A 24,066-nucleotide genomic window follows, 5' to 3' on the forward strand; every position below is an offset into this window, starting at 1 on the left:
ATGGCTTTGGGGTCCCCAGTTCCCTACCTACTGGTTATGGGGTCCCCGGGATGGTGGGCAGGTGGTTATGGGGTCCCCAATGTGGGGTCAGGTGGTTATGGGGTCCCTGGGGTCACCATTTATGGTTTTGGGGTCCCCAAGGTCCCTACCTACTGGTTATGGGGTCCCCAAGGTGATCCCACACATGGTTATGGGGTCCCCAGGGTCACCATTTATGGTTTTGGGGTCCCCAAAGTCCCTACCTTGTGATTTTGGGGTCCCCAGGGTGGGGACAGGTGGTTATGGGGTCCCCAAGGTCCTCACCTTGTCGTTTTGGGGTCCCCAATGTGGGGACAAGTGGTTATGGGGTCCCCAGGGTCACCATTTGGTGGTTTTGGGGTCCCCAATGTGAGGACAGTGGTTATGGGGTCTCCAGGGTCACCATTTATGGTTTTGGGGTCCCCAAAGTGGGGGACACACGGTTATGGGGTCCCTGGGGTGGTGGGCACGTGGTTATGGGGTCCTACCTTGTGGCTGGCCATGGGTGTCCCTTGGCCATGGGGTCCCCAGGGTGCCCCCACGATCAGGGAGAACCCCAAAAGGAGGACCCCAAAAGGAGGTCCCCAAGGTGCCACCACGGCCATGGAGGACCCCAAAAGGAGGTCCCCAAGGTGCCACCACGGCCATGGAGGACCCCAAAAGGAGGTCCCCAAGGTGCCACCACGGCCACGGAGGACCCCAAAAGGAGGTCCCCAAGGTGCCACCACGGCCATGGAGGACCCCAAAAGGAGGTCCCCAAGGTGCCACCACGGCCATGGAGGACCCCAAAAGGAGGTCCCCAAGGTGCCACCACGGCCATGGAGGACCCCAAAAGGAGGTCCCCAAGGTGCCACCACGGCCATGGAGGACCCCAAAAGGAGGTCCCCAAGGTGCCACCACGGCCATGGAGGACCCCAAAAGGAGGTCCCCAAGGTGCCACCACGGCCATGGAGGACCCCAAAAGGAGGTCCCCAAGGTGCCACCACGGCCATGGAGGACCCCAAAAGGAGGTCCCCAAGGTGCCACCACGGCCATGGAGGACCCCAAAAGGAGGTCCCCAAGGTGCCACCATGGCCATGGAGGACCCCAAAAGGAGGTCCCCAAGGTGCCACCACGGCTATGGAGGACCCCAAAAGGAGGTCCCCAAGGTGCCACCACGGCCATGGAGGACCCCAAAAGGAGGTCCCCAAGGTGCCACCACGGCCATGGAGGACCCCAAAAGGAGGTCCCCAAGGTGCCACCATGGCCATGGAGGACCCCAAAAGGAGGTCCCCAAGGTGCCACCACGGCTATGGAGGACCCCAAAAGGAGGTCCCCAAGGTGCCACCACGGCCATGGAGGACCCCAAAAGGAGGTCCCCAAGGTGCCACCACGGCCATGGAGGACCCCAAAAGGAGGTCCCCAAGGTGCCACCACGGCCAAGGAGGACCCCAAAAGGAGGTCCCCAAGGTGCCACCACGGCCATGGAGGACCCCAAAAGGAGGTCCCCAAGGTGCCACCACGGCCATGGAGGACCCCAAAAGGAGGTCCCCAAGGTGCCACCACGGCCATGGAGGACCCCAAAAGGAGGTCCCCAAGGTGCCACCACGGCCAAGGAAATCCATAAACCCCCCCCCCCAAAAAAAATCCCCCAAGGGGAACCCCAATTCCCAACCTTCTGGGACCGGGCCACCCCTGAGGTCCGCGTCACCCACCCGAAATGTCCCCTGGGTGGGCGGGGGGAAGGGGGAGCACCCATGGGTGCCCCCACCCGGGGGGGGCGTACCTGGGGGCTCTGCATCTCATAGTCGGTGTGCGCGGGGGCCGCGCTCCCGTAGTAGCGGTTGCTGTAGCGGTAGCTGCGGTTGTCATTGGACGAGCCACTGGAGCCACCTAGGAGGGGGACACGGGGGTTGGGGTGGGGGTGACATCGGCCACCGGGGTGTCCCCGAGGAGGTGGGGCGGCAGCGGGGGTCAGCGTGGGGACAGTAGGGTGGGGGGAGGGAGAGGGGAAAGGTATGGGTGGGGGGGTGGGGTTGGGATGGGGGATGTCAACTATGGGGACGTCAACTATGGGGACGTCAACTATGGGGACAATGACCATGGGGACATCAACCATGGGGTCGTCAACCATGGGGACGTCAGCCATGGGGTCATCATCTATGGGGTCATCAACCATGGGGACGTCAACGATGGGGATGTCAACCATGGGGACGTCAACTATGGAGTCGTCAAGCATGGGGACATTGACCATGGGGACAATGACCATGGGGATGTCAACCATGGGGTCGTCAACAATGGGGACGTCAACCACGGGGACATCAGCCCCAGGGACATGGAGTCTAGACATGTTTTGGGGAACCTTGGTGGCTCAAGGAACCCAAATCATGTAGGATATGGAGAAGATGAAGCCCCATGACCATGTTTTGGGGCACCTTGGAGTCCCAAGGAACCCAAACGATGTAGGACGTGGATCCTGGACACGTTTTGGGGAACCTTGGTGGCTCAAGGAACCCAAATCATGTAGGATGTGAATTATGGAGAAGATCAAGCCCCACAACCACGTTTTGGGGCACCTTGGAGTCCCAAGGAACCCAAATCACGTAGGACATGGAGTCTAGACGTGTTTTGGGGAACCTTGGTGGCTCAAGGAACCCAAATCACGTAGGACATGGAGACGATCAAACCCCACAACCACGTTTTGGGGCACCTTGGAGTCCCAAGGAACCCAAATCATGTAGAACACGAAGAAGATGAAGCCCCACACCCACATTTTGCTGCCACCCCACCCCGAGACCACCACCCCACCGCGCGCAACCCCAAACCCACGTCAACCCCCGCCCTCACCGCACCCGAGAACCCGACCAGTACCCGAACTGGAGACCGAACTGGCGGTGCTGGTGCTGTGGCTGTGCTCCATGGCGGGGCTGGTGGAGGTGCTGTTGCTGGTGTTGGTGCCTTCGTCGCTGGTCTTCTTGAAGAAGTTGTGCTGCAGCGCGTAGAAGGGGGTGATGCGGCTCCGGGGTTCGTAGTCCAACATGCGCAACACCAGGTCCTTGAACTTCAGGTAGTCGGAGGGCGAGTGGCCCTGCTCGCCCGCTCGCCGGCCCCCCGGCCCCCCGTTTTCAACCCCCAGCACCTCGTGGAGCCGCCGCGTCCCCGGGACTTTGTATTCCTGGGGAAAGGTCCGTGGGGGGGGGGGGGGGGGGACGGGGACGGGGACGGGGGGATCGGGGGGACGGGGTGGAGGGTGGGGTGGGGGAAGGAGGAGGAGAAAAGGGGGGCGGGGGGCGAGAGGAAAAAGAATGGGGGTGCGGGGGAAGAGGGGAGAGAGGAGGGGGAGGAAAAAAAAATAAAAAAAAAAACAAAAAAAAGGGGAAAAAAAAGAGAAAAAGGGAAAAAAAACAAAAAAAAAAGGGGGAAGGGGGAACGGCGGGGCGTCAGGGCTGGGGTAGGGGGAGGGGGAGGGGAGGGGGGGAGGTTTTTGGGGGGTTTAGGGGGGGTTTGGGGGGGACCTGAAGGGGGTTTTGGGGGGTTTTTCGGGGGGTTTGAGGGGTTTGGGGGGCTGTGGGGAGAGCTGAGGGGGTTGGGGTGGTGTTTTGGGGGATTTAAAGGGTTTTGGGGGGCTTTGGGGAGATTTGAGGGGTTTGGGGGGTCTTTGGGGGAGATTTGGAGGGGTTGGGGTGGTCTTTTGGGTAATTTAAAGGGTTTTGGGGTCTTTGGAGAAGTTGGGGTGGTCTTTTGGGGGGATTTAAAGGGTTTGGGGGGCTTTGGGGAGATTTGAGGGGTTGGGGTGGAATTTTGGGGCAATTTCAAGGGTTTGGGGTCTTTGGGGGAGAGCTGAGAGGGTTGGGGTGGTGTTTTGGGGGGATTTAAAGGGTTTTGGGGGGCTTTGGGGGAGATTTGAGGGGTTGGGGTGGTCTTTTGGGGGATTTTGAGGTCTTTGGGGAGATCTGAGAGGGTTGGGGTGGTCTTTTGGGGGCAATTTAAAGGGTTTGGGGTCTTTGGGGGAGATTTGAGGGGTTGGGGTGGAATTTTGGGGGAATTTAAAGGGTTTGGGGTCTTTGGGGGAGATCTGAGAGGGTTGGGGTCTTTGGGGAGAGCTGAGAGGGTTGAGGTGGTGTTTTGGGGGGATTTAAAGGGTTTGGGGGGCTTTGGAGAAGTTGGGGTGGTCTTTTGGGGGGATTTAAAGGGTTTGGGGGGCTTTGGGGAGATTTGAGGGGTTGGGGTGGAATTTTGGGGCAATTTAAAGGGTTTGGGGTCTTTGGGGGAGATTTGAGGGGTTTGGGGTCTTTAGGGAGATCTGAGAGGGTTGAGGTGGTGTTTTGGGGGGATTTAAAGGGTTTTGGGGGGCTTTGGGGAGATTTGAGGGGTTGGGGTGGAATTTTGGGGGAATTTAAAGGGTTTGGGGGGGCTTTGGGGGAGATTTGAGGGGTTTGGGGGCTTTGGGGAGATCTGAGAGGGTTGGGGTGGAATTTTGGGGCAATTTAAAGGGTTTGGGGTCTTTGGGGGAGATTTGGAGGGGTTGGGGTGGTCTTTTGGGGGATTTTGGGGTCTTTGGAGAGATCTGAGAGGGTTGGGGTGGTCTTTTGGGGGAATTTAAAGGGTTTTGGGGTCTTTGGGGGAGAATTGAGGGGTTTGGGGTGGTCTTTGGGGGGAATTTAAAGGGTTTTGGGGTCTTTGGGGGAGAATTGAGGGGTTTGGGGTGGTCTTTGGGGGGATTTAAAGGGTTTTGGGGTCTTTGGGGGAGAATTGAGGGGTTTGGGGTGGTCTTTGGGGGGATTTAAAGGGTTTTGGGGTCTTTGGGGGAGAATTGAGGGGTTTGGGGTGGTCTTTGGGGGGATTTCAAGGTTTTGGGGTCTTTGGGGGAGAATTGAGGGGTTTGGGGTGGTCTTTGGGGGGATTTCAAGGTTTTGGGGTCTTTGGGGGATAATTGAGAGGTTTGGGGCGGTCTTTGGGGGGAATTTAAAGGGTTTTGGGGTCTTTGCGGGAGAATTGAGGTTTTTGGGAATCTTTGGGGAAATTTAAAGGGTTTTGGGGTCTTTGGGGGAGAATTGAGGTTTTTGGGAATCTTTGGGGGAATTTGAGGGGTTTGTGGGAGGTCTGGAAAGATTGGGGTGGTCTTTTTGGGGGAAACTCAAGGGTTTGGGGCAATACTGGGGATACATTTGCTGGCTACTGGGCTATACTGGGAGGCACTGGGACACGCTGCAGGGGCACTGGGATATACTGGGAGGTACCAAGGGGATGCCAGTGAGCTCTGAAGGGGCACTGGGAGGCCCTGAAGGGCAACTGGGCCATACTGGGAAGCCTTGAGGAGGTACTGGGAACCCTTGAAGAGCTACTGGGCCATACTGGGAACCCTTGAGGAGCTACTGGGCCATACTGGGAGCAACTGGGATGCCCTGAAGCACCTCCAAAAAGCCATGAATGGATCCCAGAAAGATCTTAAGATCAACTGGGTCATACTGGGAGACCTTGTGGAGCTACCGGACGGTACTGGGAAGCCTCAAGGAGTTACTGGGCCATACTGGGAGGCACTGGGATGCCCTGAAACGCCTCTAAAAAGCAACGAGTGGATTTTGGGAAGCTCTAAAAATAAACTGGGCCATACTGGGAGACCTCTAGGAGCTACTGGGCGGTCCTGGGCAGCCTGGAGGACCTAACTGGGCCGTACTGGGAGGCACTGGGAAGCCTCTAGGAGGTACTGGGCCATACTGGGAAGCACTGGGATGCCCTGAAACACCTCCAAAAAGCAACCAGTGGATTTTGGGAAGCCCTAAAAGTCAACTGGGCCATACTGGGAGACCTTGAGGAGCTACCAGGTGGTACTGGGCAGCCTGGAGGACCTACTGGGACATACTGGGAAGCCTTGAGAGGCTACTGGGAGGTACTGGGATGCCCTGAAACACCTCCAAAAAGCAATGAATGGATTTTGGGAAGCCCTAAAAGCCAACTGGGCCATACTGGGAGACCTTGAGGAGCTACAGGGCGGTACTGGGAAGCCTTGAGGAGCTACTGGGACATACTGGGAAGCCTCAAGGAGCTACTGGGACATACTGGGAAGCACTGGGATACCCTGAAACACCTCCAAAAAGCAATGAGTGGATTTTGGGAAGCCCTAAAAGCCAACTGGGCCATACTGGGAGACCTTTAGGAGCTATGGGATGGTCCTGGGCAGCCTCGAGGAGCTACTGGGACGTACTGGGAAGCCTCTAGGAGGTACTGGGACATACTGGGAGGCACTGGGATACCCTGAAACACCTCCAAAAAGCAATGAGTGAATCTTGGGAAGCCCTAAAAGCCAACTGGGCCATACTGGGAGACCTTTAGGAGCTATGGGATGGTCCTGGGCAGCCTCGAGGAGCTACTGGGACGTACTGGGAAGCCTCTAGGAGGTACTGGGACATACTGGGAGGCACTGGGATACCCTGAAACACCTCCAAAAAGCAATGAGTGAATCTTGGGAAGCCCTAAAAGCCAACTGGGCCATACTGGGAGACCTTTAGGAGCTACGGGGCAGTACTGGGAAGCCTCGAGGACCTACTGGGACATACTGGGAAGCCTCAAGGAGCTACTGGGCCATACTGGGAGGTACTGGGATGACCTGAAACACCTCCAAAAAGCAACGAGTGGATCTTGGGAAGCTCTGAAAATCAACTGGGCCATACTGGGACACCTTTAGGAGCTACGGGGAGGTACTGGGCAGCCAGGAGGACCTAACTGGGCCGTACTGGGAGGCACTGGGAAGCCTCCCGCTCACCTTCTTGGTCTCCTTGTTCCTCTTGAGGGCCCAGCCGCCCTCGGGCAGCTTCTCGAAGTATTTGCGGGCTTTTGGGGCCTGCTCCAGCATGTGGGGGGGCGGCAGCCCCAGCACCTCCACGATGCGGTTCATCTGGTCAGCCTGGGGACAACGGGGGGACAAGGGTGTCCCCAAGGGCCCCTCCCCCTTCGTGTCCCCCCCCCCGGCCACCCTGGGACCACCCCAACCCTTTAAGGGACGTCTTTGGGGTCCCTGAGGCCCCCCCAACCCTTTAAGGGACATCTTTGGGGTCACTGAGGCCACCCTGACCCTATTGGGATGTCCCCAAGGTGACCCTGACCCTACTGGGGATGTCCCCAAGCCTCCCCTGAGCCTTTAAGGGATGTCTTTGGGGTCACTGAGGCCACCCTGACCCTATTGGGGATGTCCCCAGGGTCCCCAATGTCACCCTGATCCTATTGGGGATGTCCCCAAGGCCACCCCGACCCTTTTAGGGACGTCTTTGGGGTCCAAGAGGCCACCCTGACCCTATTGGGGACGTCCCCAAGACCCCCAGACCCTTTAAGGGACATCTTTGGGGTCACTGAGGCCACCCTGACCCTATTGGAGATGTCCCCAAGGCCACTCTGACCCTTTTAGGGACATCTTTGGGGTCACTGGGGCCACCCTGACCCTATTGGGGACATCCCTGAGCCCCCCCCAACCCTTTAAGGGACATCTTTGGGGTCACTGAGGCCACCCTGACCCTACTGGGGACGTCCCCAAGGCCCCCCTGACCCTTTTAGGGACATCTTTGGGGTCCCCAAGGCCCCCCCGACCCTTTTAGGGACATCTTTGGGGTCCCTGAGGCCACCCTGACCCCAATGGGGACACCCCCGGGGTCCTCCCCCCACCAGGAGGGCACCAAAAGCCCCTCCCCTCCCCAGGACTACAACTCCCAGCATGCCCCGGGAGGCGCCGGGTCCCTTTAGCCCCGCCCCTCCAAGCCCCTCCCATTACCCCAAGCCCCTCCCATCACCCCCAAGCCCCGCCCATGACCCCAAGCCCCGCCCACCCCCATGACCCCCTTGGAGGGGAGGGGCCCTCATCCCCAGCGAAGCCCCGCCCCCTGTAAGCCCCGCCCACACCACTTGGATCCTAACCACGCCCCCTCCCATGAGGCCCCGCCCCCTCCCCAAACCCCACCCACCCCCTTAAAGGGCCAGCGCACCCAATTCACCCACCCCCCTCTCCCTTCCCCCGAGCCCCTCCCCGAGCCCCAAACTCCCCCCCCTCCCCCATTAAGCCCCTCCCTCTCTCCCCACAAGCCCCGCCCCCTCCCCTGACCCCACCCACCCCCTTAAAGGGCCAGTGCACCCAATTCACCTGCCTCCCTCTCCCTTCCCCTGAACACCTCCCTGAGCCCCAAACTCCTCCCCCTCCCCCATTAGGCCCCTCCCTCTCTCCCCACAAGCCCCGCCCCCTTCCAAAACCCCACCTACCTCCTTAAAGGGCCAGTGCACCCAATTCACCCGCCTCCCTCTCCCTTCCCCTGAGCCCCAACCCCCCATTAGGCCCCTCCCCCTCTCCCCACAAGCCCCGCCCCCTTCCCTAGGCCCCGCCCACCTCGTTGGAGCCGCTGAAGAGGGGCTCCCCGGTGTGCATCTCCACCAGGATGCAGCCCAGCGACCACATGTCGATGGCCAGGTCGTAGGGCAGCCCCAGCAGCACCTCGGGCGAGCGGTAGAAGCGGCTCTGGATGTACTGGTAGATCTGGGGGAGGGCGGAGGGGCGGGGCTTAGAGCAGGAGGGGGCGGGGCTAAGCCCAGGGGGCGGGGTTTGGATGCCAAGAGGGCGGGGGTTGGGTCCTACCAGGGTGGGGAGGCACAGGGTAAATATTGGGGTGCATATCTCTTTAAAAAGGGGTGTGGTCAGTTTATGAGGGGGCGTGGAAACTAGTGGAAGGGCGTGGTTAATCATGGAGGGGGCGGGGTTATGTCCCTGGGGGCGGTGCTTGGCTCTTACCAGGGTGGAAAGGTGCTGGGTAAATTTTAGGGGTGCGTGTGTCTTTAAAAAGGGGCGTGGCCACGTTGCGAGGGGCGTGTCCATTAGTGGAGGGGCGTGGTTAATTATGTAGGAGGCGGAGTTATGCCCTTGGGGGTAGGGTTTGGCTCCTACTGGGGTGGGAAGGTGCTAGGTAAATTTTTGGGCGTGTGTCTCTTTAAAAGGGGCGTGGCAAACTTCATGAGGGGCGTGGCCATGTGTGGAGGGGCGTGGTTTATTATGGAGGGGGCGGGGTTATGTCCCTGGGGGCGGGGCTTGGCTCTTACCAGGGTGGGGAAGCACAGGGTAAATATTGGGGGTGCATGTGTCTTTAAAAAGGGGCGTGGTCGGTTTCTGAAGGGGCGTGGCCACGTCGTGAGGGGCGTGGCCACTTACAAAGGGGCGTGGTCAATAATGGAGGGGGCGGGGCTTGGCTCCTAACAGGGTGAGGAGGTGCCAGGTAAATATTGGGGTGCGTGTGCCTTTAAGAAGGGGCGGGCCTTATGCCAGGGGGCAGAGCTTAATCACCTGGGGGCGGGGCTTAAAACCCAGCTGTTGTCTGTGGGCGTGGCTTAGCCCTTGGGGGCGTGGCTTAGGCCCTGGGTGGGCGTGGCTGAACCCATTTGGGGGCGTGGCCTGGCCCCCCTCCTCCCCACACCCACCTGGGGTTCAGCCCTTGGGGGCGGGGCCTAACCCTTTTGTGGGCGGGGCCAAACCAATTGGGGGGCGTGGCCTAAAGTGGGCGTGGCTTTAAAAGTGGGCGTGGTTTAGCTTTTGGACCTAAAAACCTACCTGGGGCTGGACCCATTTTCACAGCATCCTTCCCCAAAACCTTTTGGGGCGGGGCCAAAACAAAAGGGGGCGGGTCCCAACCAATTAGGGGCGTGGCTTACGAGTGGGCGTGGCTTCAAAAGTGGGCGTGGTTTAGCTTTCAGACCTGAAAACCTACTTGGGTTGGACCCATCCCCAATGTGTCCTTCCCCAAAACCCTTAGGGGTGGGGCCAAACCAATTGTGGGTGTGGCCAAAACGAAAGTGGGCGTGACCTAAAGAGGGCGTGGCTTAAAAATGGGCGTGGCTTAGCTTTCCAACGTGAAAAACCTACCTGGGGCTGAACCCATTCTCACAGCATCCTTCCCCCAAACCTTTTGGGGTGGGGCCAAAACAAAAGGGGGCGGGTCCCAACCAAAGGGGCGTGGCCAAACGAAAGTGGGCGTGGCTTAAAAGTGGGCGGAGCTTAAAAATGGGCGTGGCTTAGCTTTCCAACCTGAAAACCTACCTGGGACTGAACCCATCCTTTGAGCATCCTTGCCCAAAAACATTATGGGTGGGGCCAAAACCTTTTTGGGCGGGACCAAAGCAAAGTGGGCGTGGTTTAAGAGTGGGCGTGGCTTCAAAAGTGGGCGTGGTTTAGCTTTCAGACCTGAAAACCTACTTGGGTTGAACCCATCCCCAATTTATCCTTCCCCAAAACCTTTTGGGGTGGGGCCAAAAGCTTTGTGGGCGGGACCAAACCAAAGGGGCGTGTCCAAACCAATGTGGGCGTGGCTTAAGAGTGGGTGGGGCTTTAAAAGGGGGCGTGGCTTAGCTTTCAGACCTGAAAACCTACCTGGGGTTGAACCCACGCTCACAGCATCCTTCCCCAAAACCTTTTGGGGCGGGACTAAAACTTTTTTGGGCGGGACCAAAGCAAAGTGGGCGTGGCTTAGGAGTGGGCGTGGCTTTGAAATGGGGCGTGGTTTATCTTTCAGACCTGAAAACCTACCTTGGGTTGAACCCTTTCTCACAGCATCCTTCCCCAAAACTGTTATGGGTGGGACCAAAACCTTTTTGGGTGGGTCCAAACCAACTAGGGGCGTGGTTTACAAGTGGGCGTGGCTTCCAAAAAAAAAGTGGGCGTGGCCACTCACCCTCTGCCCCAGCTGGCAGGAGCTGCCGAAGTCGACGATCTTGATGGCGCTGCGCTTGGGGTTGCAGAGGAGGATGTTCTCGGGCTTGAGGTCGCAGTGGATGATGCTGAGCTCGGGGGTGGCGAGGAAGAGGAGGGCGGTGCAGAGCTGCTGGGCGAACTTGCGGGTGAGGTTGAGGGAGACGCCGCGGAAATTGGTGTTGCGCAGGAGGTCGTAGAGGTTGTAGGAGAGCAGCTCGAAGGCCAGGCACAGGTGGTTGCGGAACATGAAGTGGCGCTTCAGGTGGACTGGAAAAAAAAATAAAAATAAGGGGGTTTTGGGGTAAATTTAGAAAAAATGAGGGTTTTTATCGGAGGTAGGGGAAGTGAAATTTTGTTTTTGGGGTGCGGAGATTGAAAAAAAATAAAGGTTTTTGGGGAGAGAAGCATCAGAAATAAAATTTATTTTTTTTCAGGGGTGGATTACAAAAAAAAAAACAAAAAAAAAAAAAAACAAAAAAAAGGGTTTTAAAAAAACAAAAAAAAGGGTTTTAGGGGGAAACCAGGAAAAAAAGAGGGATTTTGGGTGTGGATTAAGAAAAAACAAAATTGTTTCTGGGGGAGAAGCATTGGAAATAAAAGCATTTTTGGGGAGGTGAATTAAAAAAAAAAAAAAAAAAGGTTTAGGGGGAAACCAGGAAAAAAAGGGGGTTTTGGGGTAAATTTAGAAAAAATGAGGGTTTTTATCGGAGGTAGCGGAAGTTAAATTTTGTTTTTGGGGTGCGGAGATTGAAAAAAAATAAAGGTTTTTGGGGAGAGAAGCATCAGAAATAAAATTTATTTTTTTTCAGGGGTGGATTACAAAAAAAAAAAAAAAGGTTTAGCGGATTAAAAAAAAAAAAAAAGGTTTAGTGGGAAACCAGGAAAAAAAGGGGGCTTTAGGGTAATTTAGAAAAAATGAGGGTTTTTATCGCAGGTAGCGGAAGTGAAATTTTTTTTTTTGGGTGCAGAGATTGAAAAAAAAAAAAAAAAAAAAGGTTTTGGGGAGAGAAGCATCAGAAATAAAATTTATTTTTTTTCAGGGGTGGATTACAAAAAAAAAAACAAAAAAAAAAACCAAAAAAAAGGGTTTTAAAAAAACAAAAAAAAGGGTTTTAGGGGGAAACCAGGAAAAAAAGAGGGATTTTGGGTGCGGATTAAGAAAAAACAAAATTGTTTTTGGGGGAGAAGCATTGGAAATAAAAGCATTTTTGGGGATGTGGATTAAGAAAAAAAAAAGAGTTTTTTAAGGGGAAACCAGGAAAAAAAGGGGATTTCGGGTGCATATTAAAAAAAAATAAAGTTTTTTGTTTGTTTTTTTGTTTGTTTTTGTGTTTTTTTGTGTGGGGGGGCATCAGAAAGGAACGAGGCTTTTGGGGTTGGATGAAAAAAAAATAATAAAAATAAGATTTTTAGGGAAAGGCATTAGAAATAAAGGGATTTTGGGGAGCGGATTAAAAAAGTGATGTTTGGGGATGGTTTTTTTTCCGATGGGCCCCCAAAAAAAATTAAAAAAGGTTTTTTTTGGGGTTTTTCTCACCGATGTAGTACTTCATCTCGGTGTCGTGCTGGTTCATCAGCTCGAGGAGGCGCAGCTCGATCTGCGCCTGGTTGAGGAAAGCTTTCTTGTTTTTGATGATTTTGATGGCCACCCACTCCTGGTCCTGGTGGTCGTAGGCTTTGACCACCTGGGGGGGGGGGGAAAAATGTTAATTTGGGGGGTTTTGGGGAGAAAAAGGGGTTTTGGGGGGGAAATGGGGAGTTTTGGGGGGGAAATGGGGGTTTTGGGGGGGAAATGGGGGTTTTGGGGGGGAAAATACAGTTTTTTGGGGGGAAAGGGGTTTTGGGGAATGGAATTTTTTTTTGGAGGGGGGGGAAATGGGGGTTTTGGGAACGAAAATGGTTTTTTTTGGGGGGAAAATGGTTTTTTTTGGGGGGGGAAAATGGTTTTTTTTGGGGGGGGAAAATGGTTTTTTTTGGGGGGGGAAAATGGTTTTTTTGGGGGGGGAAAATGGTTTTTTTGGGGGGGGAAAATGGTTTTTTTTGGGGGGGGAAAATGGTTTTTTTTGGGGGGGGAAAATGGTTTTTTTTGGGGGGGGAAAATGGTTTTTTTTGGGGGGGAAAATGGTTTTTTTTGGGGGGGAAAATGGTTTTTTTTGGGGGGGAAAATGGTTTTTTTTGGGGGGGAAAATGGTTTTTTTTTGGGGGGGGGAAATGGTTTTTTTGGGGGGGGAAAATGGTTTTTTTGGGGGGGGAAAATGGTTTTTTTTGGGGGGGAAAATGGTTTTTCTTGGGGGGGAAAATGGTTTTTCTTGGGGGGGAAAATGGTTTTTCTTGGGGGGGAAAATGGTTTTTCTTGGGGGGGAAAATGGTTTTTCTTGGGGAAAAGGGGGGTTTTGGGAGAGGAAATGGGAGTTATTTTGGGGTAAAGAGGGGTTTTGGGGGGAGAAATGGGGATTTCGGGGGAGAAAGGAGGGTTTCAGGGGGCAAATGTTTTTTTTGGGGGGGAAATGCGTTTTTTTGGAGGTGGAAAGGGGGGTTTTGGGAAGGGGAAATGTTTTTTTTTGGGGGGGGGAAAGGTTTGGTTTTTTTTGAGGGAAAGAGGGGTTTTGGGGGGGGAAATTGGGGTTTTTGGAAGGGGAAATGTTTTTTTTTGGGGGGGAAATGGGGGTTTTGGGAAGGGGATATGGGGGTTTTGGGGGGAAAACGGGGGTTTTGGGGGAGGAAATTGGAGTTTTTTTGGGGGAAAGAGGGTTTTTTTTTGGGGGAAATGGGGGTTTTGAGGGGGAAATGGGGGGGGGGTTGGGGAGTGGAAATGGCTTTTTTTGGGGGGGGAAATGGGGGTTTTTGGCGGGGAAATGGGGGTTTTTGGGGGGGAAAAAGGAGATTTTTGCGAGGAAATAGGGGTTTTTTGGGGGGGAAAGGGGAGTTTTGGGGGGGAAAATGTTTTTTTTTGGGGGGGAAAGGGGGGTTTTGGGGGTGAAATGTTTTTTTTGGGGGGGGGGGGAAATGCACCCCAAGGACCAAACCCAAAGGATTCGAGACCCTAAAGGTGCTCGGGAAGCCCTGGGGACCCTCTGGCGACCCCAAGGACGCCGCGAACCCCCCCGGCACCCCCCTAAATGTTGCCCCCCCAATCTTTTGGGGTCCCAATGGAGACCCCAAAGATAGTGAGAGTGACCCTAAAGATTATAGGAGCACCCCAAGAACCAAACCCAAGGGATTTAAGACCCAAAACCTGCTCGGAAAGCCCCGGGGACCCCCAGGACGCCACGAACCCCCCAGAACCCCCCCTAACTCTGACCCCAAAAGCCTTTAGGATCCTAGTAGAGAATTTGGAAAGGATCCTAAAGATAGCGGGGAGACCCCAGGGACCTGTAGGAGCACCCCAAGGACCAAACCCAAGGGATTTAAGACCCCAAAACGTGCTCGGAAAGCCCCGGGGACCCTCTGGCGACCCCAAGGACACCGCGACCCCCCCTAACTCTGACCCCAGAATCTTTTAGGATCCTGGTAGAGGATCTGGAGGGGATCCCAAAAATAGTGAGGGCGACCCTAAAGGTTATAGGGGCACCCCAAGGACCAAACCCAAGGGATTTAAGACCCCAAAACGTGCTCGGAAAGCCCTGGGGACCCCCAGGACACCACAAATCCCCTGGAACCCCCCCTAACGATGACCCCACAATCTTTTAGGGTCCTGGTAGATGCTCTGGGGAGACCCCAAAGATGGTGTTGGGAATCCCAGAGACCTTTAAGAGCACCAAAAGGACCAAACCCAAAGGATTTGAGCCCCGAAACGTGCTCGGAAAGCCCTGGGGACCCTCTGGCGACCCCAAGGACGCCGCGACCCCCCCGGCACCCCCCTAAACGTTGCCCCCCCAATCTTTTGGGGTCGGTCCCAGACCTGCCCGAAGGATCCCTTGCCGATGAGGGAGTCGATCTCGTAGCGGTCGAGCCAGCGCTCGCCGCTGCGCACGATGTAGTCGTAGTTGTCGTCGTCGTAGCCCTCGTTGAGCACCCGCCGCTCCTTCTTGGTGCTCGAGTCCTCGGGGGGGACCTGCTGCGCCCGCCGCTTCTTCTTGGCGTAGTAAACCTGGGGGGGGGGCGCGGAAAAAAATTTGGGGGGGGTTAAAGGGGGTTTTGGGGGGGTTTGGGGGGTTTTGGGGAGGTTTGGGGGGTTTTGAGGGGATTTGGGGAGGTTAAAGGGGGTTTTGGGGAGGGTTTGGGGGAACATGGAAAAATGGGGGGGGGCAAAAGAAGATGGGGGGGGACCGGGGGGGCATTAAAAGGGGTAGAAAATTTGAGGGGGGGGCGTTAAAGGGGGTTTTGGGGGGGTTTGGGGAGGTTTTGGGGGGGATTTGGGGAGGTTAAAGGGGGTTTTGGGGAGGTTTGGGGAGGGTTTGGGGGAGTGGGGATGGGGGAGGACGAGGGGTGGGGGGGCATGTGGGGGGCAAAAGAAAATGGGGGGGGGCCGGGGGGGTGTTAAAGGGGGTAGGGAATTTGGGGGGGGGCGTTAAAGGGGGTTTTGGGGGGGTTTGGGGGGTTTGAGGGGGGTTTGGGGAGGGTTTGGGGGAGTGGGAGGGTGATAGGGGATGGGGGAGGATGGGGGAGGGGGGCAAAAAAAAAAACAGCTCCCCCCCCAAAAAAAAAAACAGCACCCATGGGTGCCCCCCACCCAGAACCTACCCCTTTAGGAAGGGAGCACCCCCGGCCCTAAATAACACCCAAGGGTGCCCCCTGACCCCAAATCACACCTGTGGGTGCCCCCCTGATAAACCAGCACCCATGGGTGCCCCCACACCCAAACAGCACCCATGGGTGCCCCCCCACCCAAGCAACACCCATGGGTGCCCCCCAACCAGAAGCATCCTCGGCCCTAAATAACACCTATGGGTGCCCCCAGACCCCAAATCACATCGGTGGGTGCCCCCCCCAATAAACCAGCACCCATGGGTGCCCCCCCACCCAAACAGCACCCATGGGTGCCCCCCAACCCGAACCTTCCCCATTGGGATGGGAACACATCGGTGCCCCCTGACCCCAAATCACACCCGTGGGTGCCCCCCCTGATAAACCAGCACCCATGGGTGCCCCCCCCGGCCGAGCAGCACCCATGGGTGCCCCCCCCACCTCATTGATGTGCTTGTAGGTCTTAAGGTTGACAGATGGCACGGGTGCCCCCGGCCCTAAATAGCACCCATGGGTGTCCCAGACCCCAAATCACACCCATGGGTGCCCCCCCCGATAAACCAGCACCCATGGGTGCCCCCCCACCCAAGCAGCACCCATGGGTGCCCCCCAAACAGAACCTTCCCCTTTTGGAAGGGAGGACCCCTGGCCCTAAATAACACCCATGGGTGCCCCCAGACCCCAAATCACACCCGTGGGTGCCCCCCTGATAAACCAGCACCCGTGGGTGCCCCCCCACCCAAACAGCACCCATGGGTGCCCCCCAACCAGAAGCACCCTCGGCCCTAAATAACACCCGTGGGTGCCCCCAGACCCCAAATCACACCCATGGGTGCCCCCCTGATAAACCAGCACCCATGGGTGCCCCCCTACCCAAACAGCACCCATGGGTGCTCCCCACCCAGAACCTACCCCTTTAGGAAGGGAGCACCCCCGGCCCTAAATAACACCCATGGGTGCCCCCTGACCCCAAATAACACTCTTGGGTGCCCCCCCCAAATAAACCAGCACCCATGGGTGCTCCCCCACCCAAACATCACCCATGGGTGCCCCCCAACCAGAAGCATCCTCGGCCCTAAATAACACCTATGGGTGCCCCCAGACCCCAAATCACATCGGTGGGCGCCCCCCCCGATAAAGCAGCACCCATGGGTGCCCCCCCCACCCGAACAGTACCCATGGGTGCCCCCCAACCCGAACCTTCCCCATTAGGATGGGAGCACCCCCAACCCTAAATAACACCTGTAGGTGCCCCCTGACCCCAAATCACACCCATGGGTGCCCCCCCCGATAAACCAGCAGCCATGGGTGCCCCCCCCACCCAAACAGCACCCATGGGTGCCCCCCAAAAAGAACCTTCCCCATTGGGATGAGAACATAAGAGCGCCCCCACACCCCAAATAACACCTATGGGTGCCCCCAGACCCCAAATCACACCTGTGGGCGCCCCCCCCGATAAACCAGCACCCAAGGGTGCCCCCCCACCCAAGCAGCACCCATGGGTGCTCCCCAGCCAGAACCTTCCCCATTGGGATGGGAACACATCGGTGCCCCGTGACCCCAAATCACACCTGTGGGTGCCCCCCCCCGATAAACCAGCACCCATGGGTGCCCCCCCCGGCCGAGCAGCACCCATGGGTGCCCCCCCCAGCTCACTGATGTGCTTGTAGGTCTTAAGGTTGACGGATGGCACGGGTGTCCACGGCCCTAAATAGCACCCATGGGTGTCCCAGACCCCAAATCACACCCATGGGTGCCCCCCCCGATAAACCAGCACCCATGGGTGCCCCCCCACCCAAGCAGCACCCATGGGTGCCCCCCAAACAGAACCTTCCCCTTTTGGAAGGGAGGACCCCTGGCCCTAAATAACACCCATGGGTGCCCCCAGACCCCAAATCACACCCGTGGGTGCCCCCCTGATAAACCAGCACCCGTGGGTGCCCCCCCACCCAAACAGCACCCATGGGTGCCCCCCAACCAGAACTTTCCCCATTAGGATGGGAGCACCCCCAACCCTAAATAACACCCATGGGTGCCCCCAGACCCCAAATAACACTCTTGGGTGCCCCCCCCAAATAAACCAGCACCCATGGGTGCTCCCCCGGCCGAGCAGCACCCATGGGTGCTCCCCACCCAGAACCTACCCCTATAGGAACGGAACACCCCCAGCCCTAAATAACACTCATGGGTGCCCCCTTCCCCCAAATAACACCCGTGGGTGCCCCCCCCGATAAACCAGCACCCATGGGTGCCCCCCCCACCCAAGCAGCACCCATGGGTGCCCACACACCCAAGCAGCACCCATGGGTGCCCCCCAAACAGAAGCACTCTCGGCCCTAAATAACACCCGTGGGTGCCCCCAGACCCCAAATCACACCCGTGGGTGCCCCCCCAACAAACCAGCACCCATGGGTGCCCCCCACCCAAGCAGCACCCATGGGTGCCCCCCAACCCGAACCTTCCCCATTGGGATGGGAACACATCGGTGCCCCCACACCCCAAATCACACCCGTGGGTGCCCCCCCCGATAAACCAGCACCCATGGGTGCCCCCCCCGGCCGAGCAGCACCCATGGGTGCCCCCCCCACCTCATTGATGTGCTTGTAGGTCTTGATGAGGTCGACGGAGAGCTTGCGCAGGGGGGCGCTGCCGGCGTCCCGAAAGCTCAGGGGGATTCGGCGCTGCAGCAGGCTCAGCTCCGGCAGGATCTGGGGGGGGGGCACAAAAATTTTTGGGGTGGGGGAAGGGGAGGGGACTCCTGAGACCCCCCCCCAAAAAAAGGGGAGGGGAATGGGGGGGATTTGGGGGGGTTTAGGGGGGTTTGGGGGGGTTTAAGGGGGGATTTAGGGGGGATTTGGGGGAGGTTGGGGGGGATTTGGGGGGGTTTAGGGGGGATTTGGGGGGGTTTGGGGGGGGTTTAGGGGGGATTTGGGGGAGGTTTGGAGGGGATTTAGGGGATTTGGGGGGGTTTAAGGGGGATTTAGGGGGGATTTGGGGGTGTTTGGGGGGGGTTAAGGGGGTTTAGGGGGGATTTGGGGGGGGTTGGGGGGATTTAGGGGTGTTTGGGGGGGGGTTAGGGGGGATTTGGGGGGGGGTTGGGGGGGATTTGGGGGAGTTTGGGGGGGATTTGGGGGGGTTTAGCGGGGGGTTGGGGGGGATTTGGGGGGGATTTAGGGGGATTTGGGGGGGTTTGGGGGGGTTTAGGGGGGTTTAGGGGGGATTTGGGGGGAGGTTGGGGGGATTTAGGGGGATTTGGGGGGGTTTAAGGGGGGTTTAGGGGGGAGTTGGGGGGGTTTGGGGGGGATTTGGGGGGGTTTAGGGGAATTTGGGGGGGGTTGGGGGGGATTTGGGGGGGTTTGGGGGGGATTTGGGGGAGGTTTGGGGGGGATTTAGGGGATTTGGGGGGGTTTAAGGGGGGCCTAGGGGGGATTTGGGGGTGTTTGGGGGGGGTTTGGGGGGATTTGGGGGGGTTTAAGGGGGGTTTAGGGGATTTGGGGGGGTTTAAGGGGGGCTTAGGGGGGATTTGGGGGGGTTTAAGGGGGATTTGGGGGGGATTTGGGGGAGTTTGGGGGGGTTTGGGGAGGTTTAGGGGGGATTTGGGGGAGGTTTGGAGGGGATTTAGGGGGATTTGGGGGGGGTTTAAGGGGGGTTTAGGGGGGATTTCGGGGAGGTTTGGAGGGGATTTAGGGGATTTGGGGGGGTTTAAGGGGGGTTTAGGGGGATTTGGGGGGGTTTAAGGGGGATTTAGGGGGGATTTGGGGGTGTTTGGGGGGCGTTAAGGGGGTTTAGGGGGGATTTGGGGGGGGTTGGGGGGGATTTAGGGGGGTTTAGGGGGGATTTGGGGGGAGGTTGGGGGGATTTAGGGGGATTTGGGGGGGGTTTAAGGGGGGTTTAGGGGGGTTTAAGGGGGATTTGGGGGGGGCAATGGGATTTATGGGGGATTTGGGGGGGGGCAGTGGGATTTATAGGGGGATTTAGGGGAGTTTGGGGGGGATTTAGGGTGAATTGGGGGTCCCAGGGGGATTTCGGGGGGTCCCAGTGGGGTTTATGGGGGATTTGGGGTGAACTGGGGGGTGGCAATGGGATTTATGGGGGATTTGGGGGGGTCCTAGTGGGATTTATAGGGGGATTTAGGGGAGTTTGGGGGGATTTGGGGTGAATTGGGTGGTCCCAGGGGGATTTATGGGATTTGGGGGGGTCCCAGTGGGGTTTATGGGGAATTGGGGTTAACTGGGGGGGTCCCAGGAGGCTTTATGGGGGAATTGGGGTGAACTGGGGGGTCCCAATGGGCTTTATGGGGTAACTGGGGGGGAGAATGGGATTTATGGGGTAACTGGGAGGGGTCCCAGTTGGCTTTATGGGGGAACTGGTGACCCCAAGGGGGCTTTATGGGGGATTTGGGGGGTTCCAGGGGGCTTTATTGGGGAATTGGGGTGAACTGGGGGCGTAATAACTTTTATGGGGAAACTGGGAGATCTCAATGGGCTTTATGGGGTAACTGGGGGGGCTCCCAGTGGGCTTTATGGGTTAACTGGGGGAGAGAATGGGATTTATGGGGTAACTGGGAGGGGTCCCAGTGGGCTTTATGGGCGAACTGGTGACCCCAAGGGCACTTTATGGGGGATTTGGGGGCTTTATGGGGACTTTATGGGGGAACTGGGGGATCCCAACGGGCTTTATGGGGTAACTGGGGGAGAGAATGGGATTTATGGGGTAACTGGGAGGGATCCCAGTGGGCTTTATGGGCAAACTGGTGACCCCAAGGGCACTTTATGGGGGATTTGGGGGCATCCCAGTGGGCTTTTTGGGGGAACTGGGGGGTCCCAGTAGGCTTTATGGGGGAATTGGGGTGAACTGGGGGCGTAATAACTTTTATGGGGAAACTGGGGGATCCCAATGGGCTTTATGGGGTAACTGGGAGGGGTCCCAGTGGGGTTTATGGGCGAACTGGTGACCCCAAGGGGGCTTTATGGGGGATTTGGGGCATCCCAGTGGGCTTTTTGGGGGAATTGGGTGAACTGGGGGGTTAATAACTTTTATGGGAGAACTGGGGGATCCCAATGGGCTTTATGGGGTAACTGGGGGAGAGAATGGGATTTATGGGGTAACTGGGAGGGGTCCCAGTAGGCTTTATGGGCCAACTGGTGACCCCAAGGGCGCTTTATGGCCTATTTGGGGCATCCCAGTGGGCTTTTTGGGGGAACTGGGGGGTCCCAGTAGGCTTTATGGGGGAATTGGGGTGAACTGGGGGGTCCCAATGGGCTTTATGGGTTAACTGGGGGGGATAATGGGATTTATGGGATAACTGGGAGGGCTCCCAGTAGCCTTTATGGGCGAACTGGTGACCCCAAGGGGGCTTTATGGCCGATTTGGGGCATCCCAGTGGGCTTTTTGGGGGAATTGGGGGATCCCAATGGGCTTTATGGGGTAACTGGGGAGAGAATGGGATTTATGGGGTAACTGGGAGGGGTCCCAGTAGCCTTTATGGGCGAACTGGTGACCCCAAGGGGGCTTTATGGCCGATTTGGGGGCATCCCAGTGAGCTACGGGCTGACCAGTGTGATCCCAGTGTGGTCTAGACCCCACCAGACACCGGGCTGGGATTTGGGGTGAATTTCGAGCTTTTTGGGGTCGCTCCCCGACCTACCTGGGGGTGCTCGGCCATGGGCTGGAGGCTGGCGAAGGGGGCATGGCCCGACATGGTGGGCTCAGAGCGGGGCGAGGGGCCCGGCCCCGGGCATCCTGCGCTGCTGCCGCCACCTGTGGGGTTTTGGGGGAAAAAAAGAGAGAAAAGGGGTGATTTGGGGGTCGGGGGGGTCCCCGGTCCTGCCTATCCCCTGCTACGGTGGTCCCGAAAAGGATGGGGTTAGGGGGTGGGCGTCAGTAGGGTTCAGAGTGAACGGGATAAAAAAAATGCGCCAGGGTGGTGTTTTGGGGTGGATAAGGCCGATTTTTGGTCATCAGTAGGGTCCAGAGTGAACACAAACAAAAAAAACACCCTGGGATGAATTTTTGGGGTGGATAAAGCTGATTTTTGGCCATCAGTAGGGTCCAGAGTGAACACACACAAAAAAATGCCCCAGGATGGTGTTTTGGGGTGGATAAAGCTGATTTTTGGCAATCAGTAGGGTCCAGAGTGAACAGACTCAACGAATGCTCCCCTGTCTTCTTTTTGGGGTGAATAAGGCCAATTTTTGGTCATCAGTAGGGTCCAGAGTGAACACACACCAAAAAATGCCCCAGGATGGTGTTTTGGGGTGGATAAAGCTGATTTTTGGTCATCAGTAGGGTCCAGAGTGAACAGACTCAAAAAATACCCCACTGTCTTCTTTTTGGGGTGGATAAAGCTGATTTTTGGCCATCAGTAGGGTCCAGAGTGAACGGGAACAAAAAAATGCCCCAGGATGGTGTTTTGGGGTGGATAAGGCTGATTTTTGGCAATCAGTAGGGTCCAGAGTGAACAGACTCAACGAATACTTCCCCATCTTCTTTTTGGGGTGAATAAGGCCAATTTCTGGTCATCAGTAGGGTCAAGAGTGAACACACACCAAAAAATGCCCCAGGATGAAATTTTGGGGTGGATAAGGCCGATTTTTGGTCATCAGTAGGGTCCAGAGTGAACAGACTCAAAAAATACCCCACTGTCTTCTTTGTGGGGTGTATAAGACCAGTTTCTGGCCATCATTAGGGTCCAGAGTGAACACACACAACGAATACCCCCCTGTCTTCTTTTTGGGGTGAATAATGCCGATTTCTGGCCATCAGTAGGGCCCAGGGTGAACCCGCGGGCGGGCGGCGGGCGCTAGGACCGCGCACTCCGGCGGCGTCGCCGCGCCTCCCCGTCCCGCCATGGCAACAGGCTCCCCATTGGTCGGCCGCCCCCGCCGCCAGCCAATAGGGAGCCGGCGGCCCTGTCGCTAAGCCGGGAGCCCGCCGAGCCGCTCCCCCCTCCCCTCCCTAAATACCCCAGGGGAGGGGCTGAGGGGGGGGGGAATTGCCCCCCGGGGGGGTAATTAAAGCCCCTCCTCCCCCCAAATTTGCCCCCCCCCCGGGGGTAATTAGAGCCTGAACACCCCCCTGGGGGGGAGGAGGGTTTAATTGCCCCAGTATGGACCAGTATGAGGGATGGGGAGGGGACTGGGGGCAACTGGGAGGGGGTAGGGGGGACTGGGAGGGACTGGGGGCAACTGGGAAGGACTGGGATGGGGTAGGGGGCAACTGGGAGGGGACTGGGGGGGTTGTACTGGAACTGGGAGGGTTATACTTGTAACTGGGAAGACTGGGAAGGTCATACTGGGACAAACTGGGAGAGCCGTACTGGAACTTGACAATCTCTCCCAGTACCAAACGCACCCCACTGCTATTAGGGGGGTCCCATACTGGTCCCAAGGCCCCTGGTACTGGTCTTAGGGTCTCCATACTGGTCTTGGTGACCCTATACTGGTCTTGGGACCCCCATATTGGTCCCCATACAGGCCCTTGCCCCCCCATACTGGTCCTGAGGCCCCTGTACTGGTCCTGGAGCCCCTCATACTGGTCCTTGCCCCCCCCATACTGGTCCTAGCATCCTCATACTGGTCCATACTGGTTCCCGGACCCCCATAACGCACTTGGGCTCCCCTTACTGGTCCTGAGACCCCCATACTGGTCCCTGTACTGCTCCGGAGGCCCCTATACTGGTTTTAGGACCCCATACTGGCCCCTACCGGCCCCATACTGGTCCCTAGCCCCCCTTACTGGTCCCTATACTGGTCTTAGCACCCCATACTGGTCCCTATACTGGTCTTACCCCCTCATACTGGTCCCTACCGGCCCCATACTGGTCCCTATACTGGTCTTAAGCCCCCATACTGGTCCCTACCAGCCCCATACTGGTCCCTACCCCCCCTTACTGGTCCCTATACTGGTCTTAGCCCCCCATACTGGTCCCTACCAGCCCCATACTGGTCCTTAGCCCCCCTTACTGGCCCCTATACTGGTCTTACCCCCTCATACTGGTCTCTACCGGCCCCATACTGGTCCCTACACTGGTCTTAAGCCCCCATACTGGTCCCTAGCCCCCCTTACTGGTCCCTATACTGGTCTTAGCCCCCCATACTGGTCCCTACCAGCCCCATACTGGTCCCAGCTCCCCCCCACACCGACCCCACCCCCCCCTCTCCCACCCCCCAGGCCCCACCCGGGCCTTGCAGCCCCCCCCCCACCACCAACAGGCCCCAACCCCTCACCTGCAGGCGGCGGCGGCGGCAGCGGCGCTGGAGCGGGCGGAGGCCGGGGCCCGGAGGCCCGGGGCCGGGTTGGGGGGGGGGGGGGGAGGGGAGGAGGCTCCGGAGGCGGCGGCGGCGGCGCCGCGGGGGGTTCCCCAGGCCCAGGCCACACAAAATGGCGGCCACAACAAACCGCCGCCGCCGCCCCTCGGGCGCACGCGCGGCCACGCCCCCGCGCCGGCCGGTTCGGCCAATGGGCGGCGGGGACGGCGGGGGGATACGCCCAAGGGGAGGGGGAGGGCCCGCCCCCCTGCGCGGCGCGCGCGTGCGCGGTGACGCCTCTGACGCCGCCCAGCTTGGGGTAGCCGCCCTCACGGTCGGTGTGCGCATGCGCGTCGCATCCCTACTCCCCCTCCCATCGGGGTAACCGCCCAGCTGATCGATCAGCGCATGCGCAGTGTC

At 57.7% G+C, this 24,066-nt stretch overlaps 1 protein-coding gene and 2 long non-coding RNA genes across 7 annotated transcripts; 1 reads left to right on the forward strand and 2 right to left on the reverse strand.

The window, feature by feature from the left end:
• Nucleotides 1–1,672: 1,672 nt before the first annotated feature.
• LOC311426204 (dual specificity tyrosine-phosphorylation-regulated kinase 1B-like) lies at nucleotides 1,673–23,804 on the reverse strand (the record flags this gene model as incomplete). The annotated part of the gene is made up of 10 exons (XM_084502401.1): nucleotides 23,626–23,804; nucleotides 21,045–21,157; nucleotides 17,986–18,105; nucleotides 14,613–14,801; nucleotides 12,249–12,396; nucleotides 10,692–10,978; nucleotides 8,366–8,512; nucleotides 6,761–6,901; nucleotides 2,869–3,172; nucleotides 1,673–1,890 (listed from the first exon to the last, which is right to left on the reverse strand). Coding segments are annotated over exons 2-10 (1,608 nt in total), but the record flags the coding sequence as incomplete, so codon positions are not given.
• Nucleotides 2,347–2,848, reverse strand: LOC311426210. Its single transcript, XR_014686622.1, has 2 exons — nucleotides 2,574–2,848; nucleotides 2,347–2,493 (listed from the first exon to the last, which is right to left on the reverse strand). It is a non-coding gene; the product is annotated as an uncharacterized lncRNA (long non-coding RNA).
• LOC311426209 lies at nucleotides 3,518–6,597 on the forward strand. 5 transcript variants are annotated; one of them, XR_014686617.1, is made up of 5 exons: nucleotides 3,518–3,612; nucleotides 3,704–3,964; nucleotides 4,115–4,279; nucleotides 4,572–5,701; nucleotides 6,572–6,597. It is a non-coding gene; the product is annotated as an uncharacterized lncRNA (long non-coding RNA). The 5 variants fall into 5 exon arrangements; XR_014686618.1 differs by lacking the exon at nucleotides 6,572–6,597 and having other exon boundaries at nucleotides 4,572–6,069; XR_014686619.1 differs by lacking the exon at nucleotides 6,572–6,597 and having other exon boundaries at nucleotides 4,115–4,219; nucleotides 4,460–6,069.
• Nucleotides 23,805–24,066: the final 262 nt, after the last annotated feature.

The sequence above is a fragment of the Aythya ferina genome (assembly GCF_964211825.1).
Source record: "Aythya ferina genome assembly, chromosome: 39".
NCBI lineage: Eukaryota > Metazoa > Chordata > Aves > Anseriformes > Anatidae > Aythya > Aythya ferina.